At 33.0% G+C, this 7,949-nt stretch overlaps 2 protein-coding genes across 2 annotated transcripts; both read left to right on the top strand.

Annotated features, from left to right (window-relative positions):
• Positions 1–1,786: 1,786 nt before the first annotated feature.
• Positions 1,787–4,758, top strand: Idh3g (Isocitrate dehydrogenase (NAD(+)) 3 non-catalytic subunit gamma). The gene is made up of 2 exons (XM_080157306.1): positions 1,787–3,390; positions 3,611–4,758. Exons 1-2 carry the CDS (start codon positions 2,926–2,928, stop codon positions 4,283–4,285), a joined length of 1,140 nt encoding a protein of 379 aa, XP_080013432.1. The 5' UTR covers positions 1,787–2,925; the 3' UTR covers positions 4,286–4,758.
• On the top strand, positions 4,735–7,373 carry LOC145316637 (transmembrane protein 170A). The gene is made up of 4 exons (XM_080157309.1): positions 4,735–4,872; positions 5,093–5,187; positions 6,303–6,454; positions 6,985–7,373. The coding sequence occupies exons 2-4, from the start codon at positions 5,108–5,110 to the stop codon at positions 7,125–7,127; spliced, it is 375 nt and encodes a 124-aa protein (XP_080013435.1). The 5' UTR covers positions 4,735–4,872; positions 5,093–5,107; the 3' UTR covers positions 7,128–7,373.
• Positions 7,374–7,949: the final 576 nt, after the last annotated feature.

The following is a 7,949-nucleotide window of genomic DNA, read 5'->3' on the forward strand; positions in this document are numbered from 1 at the left end:
CCCCCCCCCCCTCCCCTTCAAATAAAAAAGTTTGGATTTCTTGACTATACATTCCCCTAACGATGAAAAAAAAACACCCTATTGTTGTCTGCAATAGACACGTCCTTTTGGTTTTGGTTAAAAGAGGATGTTAAAATTATCAGGTGTGCACCCTCTTGCAATACCATATGCACGCCACTGCATAGATTATAGACAGATTTTAAAGAGCTTTTATAAATTGTATTGATTTCTCTTTTTATTTATGGCAATAAGAATTATTATATATATAATCTTTTTTTATATAAAAAGTTTTTTGGTCATTTTACTTTCCAAAAAAATTGACATGGGGGGGGGAGTAATTTTCTTCTGTTCATTATTTTTTTTGCAAAATGCATTTTCAGCTAGTTATCACTCACCCCCCTCCCAACCTCCTGATCTAAAGCCTTACTTAACAAGGATGACAACATCCATAAAAGCGAAGCACTGAAACGGTAGGATAAACGGACATTAACACTTGTATAGTATCTCAACTGAAAAATCGGAACATAAATGTATAAATGTCGAATCAAAATTGTAGGTAAATTTGTTGAAAAACTGCTGAAAAACAGGATAATGTTTATGGACATACTTACATTTTTGGACTTGATTATAGAGTTGCTTCGCTTATAATATTGTTCTTTGTTGTCCCAGGAATCAATATACTAAAAATCAGATCAAACGGATAATTAAAACACTTGAAAATTTGTTGTTAAAAAAGTAGAAAAATCAACATGTTTAAAATGGACGTACGGACATTCTGGTAATGATTATAGAGTTGCTACGCTTTCTAAATCGTACCCAACTACTACAGGAATCATCATGCAAAGTTTGAAATCGATAGGACAATTCTAACATGCCTAAATTAACGAATAAAAGCTATCTATCTCGTACGGACGGACCGACCCTAATTATAGAAAAGCTTCGCTTTTAAAAATAGGTATAAAATTTTAATGCTTTGCGCCTTTCCACGCCACTGTGTATCTTTGTTCCGTTAGAATCAATCACTTTAATGACTTTACTTTAGAACAAGGATGACAACATCCATAAAAGCGAAGCACTGAAACGGTAGGACAAACGGACATTAACACTTGTATAGTGTCTAAACTGAATTATCAGAATATAAAAGTATAAGAGTTGCTTCGCTTAAAATATTGTGATTTGTTGTCCCAGGAATCAATATACCAAAAATCAGATCAAACGGATAATTAGATCACATAAAAATTTGCTGTTAAAAAATTAGAAAAATCAACATGTTTAAAATGGACGTACGGACATTCTGGTAATGATTATAGAGTTGCTACGCTTTTTAAATCGTACCTAACTAATACAGGAATCATCATGCAAAGTTTGAAATCGATAGGATAATTCTAACATGCCTAAATTAACGAATAAAAGCTATCTATCTCGGACGGACGGACCGACCCTAATTATAGAAAAGCTTCGCCTTTAAAAAAACAATAACTTAGGGGGTATTTTCAACCATTAGCCCCTACGACGAACGTTCCAACAATTTTTTAGTTAACATTGGAAATAATCTATTCCTTTAGATCTTATCCTAGTTTCTCTTTTAAAAAACTTGCCTAAAGCTTTAGGTTGGGTGGTGGTTTGTTTTCTTTTTAAAGTCCTATGTCTTTTCAAAGAATTAATGTTCGTTCATTTTTTGGGTTCCTAAAGTATTAATAAATATTATTTTTTTAATTAACTTTAAAGGATATTATATCCGGAGGCTTTCTAATACTGTTTTTATGCGCGTTCAGCGGCATTTTTTTTAGCTGAGGTATTTACCATAGGAGCAGACATTGTATATTTTACACGAATCTCTTTTTTTTATGTCATAATATATTTGTTTATTACGTAACTGCAATAATTTATCTTTAAATTCGTTATTGTTTATTTAAAAAGTATCTGAACAGTTATTTCGAATAATATATATTTAATCATTTGGTAAAATTTCGATAATTACAGACAAATAATAAATATTGACAAGTCTCAAGCATTAGTTAGCTTCAATAAACGATATTAACGATAACGATTTTGAACGATAATCTTAAATAATTAATTAATATTTATCAGCGCTACTAAATTAACTAAAAATATTGAAACTGAAATAGTTGTCCAAATAAATGGTCTTAAGTCATGAAATGATTGGTATGTACTAAAATTTCTACATGGCCGGGTACAACGATATTTAAGCATTTAATACAGTGCAGTGGGTTAATAATTAAATAAAGAAAATGAATAATTAAACCTACTTATAAACAATGGATTTAATAATTAAGGTGTCACTTTTTTTCAATACATTAGGAAGATTAAAAATCTGCCGTTCAATTAAACAAAAATCTTCGAGTTTTTTCCCCATAAGCGCTCTTAAAGTCATGCCACGAGAAACGCCGTTTGCTCCACATCCGCTTTCCTGGAAATTTAGTTTTCGCCCCTGTAGGGAGGGGAAAGTGCCGTTTTAGAGGCTTTAATCATTCCTTTATTTTTAAACATTTGGATGTGGAACTTTTGTTACTTTTTTGCTAATATTTGCCGCCTACGGTGTGATATTGGTGATTTTCATATTTCTTTTAGAACTTTGTTACGGAACTTACTTTTTATTGCAGATTTTAATTCTTTAGCTAGTTGAGGATTTTGTAGTTTGAATCAATCCTGACTTTATAAGAAAGCTTGTGCCTCAGCTCGAAAAAGAATTGTAGTGGAAAGAATGAAAAATAGCGGAAGATTTCGATTAACAAATTAAATAAACTCCCTTACAAGCTGAATCTAAACCTGTCTATCTTTTATTTCTGGTTTTATCAACAACAAACATGTGTTTCAATTCAATTGAGAATTTTTAAGGCTCAATAATTCAAACTCTTGTTCCTTTATAGTCATATATAAATATATAATTTTCAGTTACCTAAAATGACTGCCAACTTTTTTAAACCTCTGGCAGGGCTAGCAAGAAATACTTCATGCACTAACTTAGCTCTGACATATCAGGTCAGAAATGTGAGTCTAACTGCTGCCAATATTCCTATGGCCAGGTATGGAGGTCGTCATACTGTTACTATGATGCCTGGTGATGGTATTGGCCCAGAGATGATGAGCTATGTTAAAGAAGTGTACAAGCATGCTGGTGCTCCCGTAGATTTTGAAACCGTAACTCTTGACCCCAGCACAGATAACTACGATGATCTCTACAACGCCATCGCCAGCGTGAAGAGAAATGGTTGTGGCATCAAGGGAAACATTGAGACAAAGATGAACAGGCCGGATATTAAGTCAAGAAATGTAGAAATGAGAAATGAGCTTGATTTATTTGTCAACAGAATCCATTGCAAGTCACAGCCCGGTATAAAGACACGTCATGAAGATATTGATATTGTGGTAAGTCTTCAATTTTTTTTATTAAAAATTAAGATTTCCACTAAGAAAAACTTTCCTTACTGGTAGTCTTTTTATAGTTCTTTTGAAAGTTGCTTCTGTTCTTTTTTTATGACATCATTTTAAAATATTGTTTGTGCGATCGCTTCTGCCAATACTGATCTTTCAATTCTAATTGATTTTAGAATGACTTGATCTACAAATAACTATTATTAATGTTAAGGTGATGCGTCAAAACACCGAGGGAGAGTATGCTATGCTTGAGCACGAGAGTGTTGGTGGTGTCGTTGAGAGTCTCAAGATTATTACAGAACAGAGTACTGAACGTCTCTGCAGATACGCATTCGAATGGGCCAGAGCTAACGGCAGAAAGAAAGTTACTCTTGTGCACAAGGCCAATATTATGAAGGTGACCGATGGAATGTTCATGCAGGTTGCCAAGCGCGTATCTGCTGATTATCCAGAGCTGGAGCATAACAACATGATTATTGACAATTGTTGCATGCAGTTGGTCAGTAACCCCTGGCAGTTTGATGTCATGATTCTCACCAATCTGTATGGAACCATTGTCACCAATCTTATCTGTGGATTAATCGGAGGGCCTGGAGTAATTTCTGGAGCAAATATTGGACCAAGATATGCTGTATTTGAGCCTGGAACTAGAAACACTGGATCTTCCTTGGTTGGAATGAACAAGGCCAACCCCTGCGCCATGTTGAATGCTAGTGCTGATTTGCTTGATCACCTAAAGCTTGACTACCATGCACAGCTTATTAGAACAGCCGTCGATAAAACTGTTAACTTGGACAAAATACACACTGAAGATCTTGGTGGACAAGCAACTTCTATTGACGTCGTTCAAAATGTTCTGAATCATATTAAGGCGGCTACCAAGTGAAGAGTTTCTCAATTATTTGTAATTAAGCGGGTGTGTTTGTGAGTAGAAAAAAAACATTTATTTACAGTATTTTTTAATATCTGGAGAATTTCTTGTTGATGTTTTTTTTTAATTTGTAAAAGCTTTTTAATTTTTTGTTGTCTGCTTTTATAAATAGTTAAATTTTCTAGTCTTAGTTACACGTTGAATGCAGTAGTCGAACTTATGTAAACTGTATAAATATTGAATATATTTAAACTACTTGCCGAATTAGCAATGGCATTTTTTCTTCCAGGAGCCAAACTTAGGAAATTTTGAAATAAATTAAAACAAATGAAATGTTTTCTTAAATGCACTTGATTTGACACAGGCTGTACTTCTAAATATGCTGAGAGTACATTGCTTATTGTGTATTCTCTGTTACTATTGGATGAAGTTTTGATCTAATTCTCTATAAATAATTAATTTGTAGATTGAGTATGTAATATTACAGATGGATGTTCTCTAGAATGGATGAAATAGATGGTGATGGGGAGGGGGATTCTGGAGAATATTTTGCACTACATCAATACTCTGTTTTACACGTGAACATAACAAAAATATTTAAGGTAAAAATGTTGATAAACAAAATTAATCCTTCTGTAGTTCAAACTATTGGTTGAATAGTTTGGACAATGCTAGTTTTAAACCAACCAATCAAAATTAAGTAAATGTACCCAAAGGTTTAGAGTCAACTAACAGTCGAAAGTTGGAATTAGATTTTTAGATCATAAAATACCCCCACCTTGAATATATGTTGTTTTTAACACTTCTCTTTTTTCATTAAAGGCATTGTGATCCACGATGAAGCAACACGAGTTTAGACTGGTTTCAGTCTTTTCCCTCACTTCTAGCACACCATTTGTCATTTTTAAAGAAATGTGGTAAGTTTGAAATTTTATTTAATAATGATAATAAAGTATTAAGTTTAGGGTTGGCAATCAGTCTAATTTTTGGACCAGATTTGGATTCTTACAAGAATCCGTCCAAAAATAAAACGTATTCTCCTCGGATTCCGGATTCTTATTTTTTTTGACGGATTACGAATTCTACCAATATTTTAAAATGCTTTAAAAAAATAAATTAAGGGATTAAATCAGGGGTGTATGTTCTACATGGGATCTTCTGCTCAGAGGGGGGGGGGGCAGGGGGGAATAAAAAATAAGTGGTTGGAGGGAAAAAAATGTAAAAATTAAGAAAACGGAAAACATTTTTTCCATTCTCCCCCCCCCCCCCCCCCTCCTTGGTGAAAAAAAACTAAAAAATGTGTGGTAGGATAAAATAAATCAAATAGAGTTCTTTAAATAAATTTCCATTTTCCCCACTACTTGGTGAGAAAAAACTAGGTAGGGAAAAAATAAAAATTTTGTAGCCGGGGAAAAAATAAATCTTGTGGAGAATATACACCCCTGGATTAAATTTTACCGGGTACTGGAAAGAATCTAAAGCTGCGTTTTTCATATTCAGTAGCTTTTCTCATATTTCTAGACCCTGCAGCTGCCATTTTCTAACCCTTACTCCATCTAACCTAACCTGAAATAAGCATGAAAAGCTACTGTGAAATGAAAATCAATACCTACAAAAAAAAACACAACTTTGGATGCTACCCACCATTATACTTGTAATTTTAGTCTAACAATTAAGAATCCGAATCCGCTATTAAAAAAACGGATTCCGTATTCGGACTCTGGATTCCAAAATTGGGCGGGTTCCGGATTCGGATTCGGATTGCCAACCTTAATAAGGATATATTTTTAAAGTCATCACCAAATTCGTTATATTTAGTTTCTATTATGTTGATAAAGTTATATATTTACCAGAATATTATAGGATATTGGCCGATTTAGTATCTTACCCCTACAGTCTTAAGTGTGGAACTCTACGTTAGCAAGCTCATAAAAATTGTTTAGTAGATATTCTAAAATTGCTTTGTCCCATTCACTGATTTTTGCACATATTGGATTATAAATCCTTTTGTAACTCATTTTATTGTTTTAAGGATGGCCGTTTTTATGTGGTGCTTCGTATCCTCCGTTTTTTTGTACAGCATCGCAGCCGTTATTGCTTTCATCATTCTTCGCAAACACAAGTTTGGAAGGTTTTATGGTCTCATGATCATCATTATGGGAACTATTATTCCCTGCTCTTTAGGTAAGAAAATTTTTCATAATGTTTTTTTTATTGACTTTAGTTGTCAGTTTTAATCAAAGAATAGTTTAAGATTGACCTCTTCCTTCTGTTATCTTAGGATAGGACTTCATTCTTATACGTTCAAAGTGCTAATGTTAATGCTGTAAGTTGACTCGAATTATTTACCCAGGGGTGTATATTCTGCACAAGATTCATTTTTTCCCTTGCTGCAAAATTTATAATTTTTTTCTCCTTTATTTTATTCATATTATTCCCCCTTCCACATATTCTTTATTTTTTTTTCACCAAAAAGGTGAGCAAATGGGAAAAAAATGCTTTCAGTTCTCTTAATTTTTACATTTTTTTCACCCCAACCACATGTTTTTTATTCCCTCCCCCCCCCCCCTCAGCAGGGTCAAATTTAAAAAAAAAACACCCCTGTATTTACCCCTAGATCAATAGGTAATTAAGAAACTAAGAAAATAATTTTTAATTTACATTTACTTTAAATTACTTAGGGTATATCATCAACAATTTTCTATTATTTTAAGGTGTTCTTTCCTCAGCAGCCGTTGCTTTTGTTTATAAGCACAGCAGCTTCAGTATGGTTCCTACACACGCAATGATGTGGGGTGTCGGTCAGACTGTCATACATGCTGCCGTAGGATTTACCAGAATTCTTGCCACTTTGTAGCTTTTATTTTCAGCGTAGAATTAAAATTTTCATATTAGATTTAATTTAATTTAAATGCTTTTGTTAGAAATTATGGATTAATTTAATATTTATTTTTGCCATATTTATAAACACTTTTGTGATTAAAGAAGAACGTAAAAGATGGTATCATTTACTGTAATAGTAAAAGGATTAATAGAAACCAAACCTAACTATAATATGTAAAGTGCTATGTTTAACCATCTTATACATAAAAATGTACAAAACCGTTTGCATTCCTTTTTTTCTGTCATCTGTTAACTTACATTTTTAATAATTTTTTGAGATAGGACTAGTGAAAATGGTCTAAACGTGATATTAAGTATGTTTTGAAATTCTTTAATTATTTATATTTAACATTAACATATTATATTAATTAGGGATGGCAATCCGGATCCGGAATCCGCCCAATTTTTTGCCAATTTTGGAATCCGAATCCGGATCCGGAATCCGTTTTAAATAGCGGATTCCGGATTCTTAATTAGCGTCTTGAGTTTTTTCTTTTAACTCCTCCTCTTTGAAGGCAAAGATTTTCATCATTATATATAATATCTTTTAAAATCTGGTTCGATTCTCGGAAGTGAATTATAGAGAACACCAAGAACATTGATTTTTAGGTCATATGCAGCACTTAATTTTTTAATTTTTAAAAAAAATTCTTTTAAAGTATTGCTAGAATCCGGAATCCACAGGAATCCACCACTTTTTTGACGGATTCTTGAAGAATCCGGAATCCGAATCCGGCCCGAAAATTCGACGGATTGCCATCACTATATTATATATGTAAAATTGTAAATTTCCTAG

The sequence above is a fragment of the Acartia tonsa genome, chromosome 4 (genome assembly GCF_053477335.1).
Source record: "Acartia tonsa isolate MP-2025a chromosome 4, ASM5347733v1, whole genome shotgun sequence".
NCBI classification, from domain to species: Eukaryota; Metazoa; Arthropoda; class Copepoda; order Calanoida; family Acartiidae; genus Acartia; species Acartia tonsa.

What these genes read in the sequence shown, in the direction of transcription:
- LOC145316637 (XM_080157309.1), top strand. Translation starts at nt 5,108, where the DNA reads ATGAAGCAACACGAGTTTAGACTGGTTTCAGTCTTTTCCCTCACTTCT. An exon ending in GTCATTTTTAAAGAAATGTG is followed by an intron (nt 5,188 to 6,302) that starts GTAAGTTTGAAA and finishes TATTGTTTTAAG; the next exon opens with GATGGCCGTTTTTATGTGGT. An exon ending in TATTATTCCCTGCTCTTTAG is followed by an intron (nt 6,455 to 6,984) that starts GTAAGAAAATTT and finishes TATTATTTTAAG; the next exon opens with GTGTTCTTTCCTCAGCAGCC.
- Idh3g (XM_080157306.1), top strand. Translation starts at nt 2,926, where the DNA reads ATGACTGCCAACTTTTTTAAACCTCTGGCAGGGCTAGCAAGAAATACT. An exon ending in ATGAAGATATTGATATTGTG is followed by an intron (nt 3,391 to 3,610) that starts GTAAGTCTTCAA and finishes ATTAATGTTAAG; the next exon opens with GTGATGCGTCAAAACACCGA.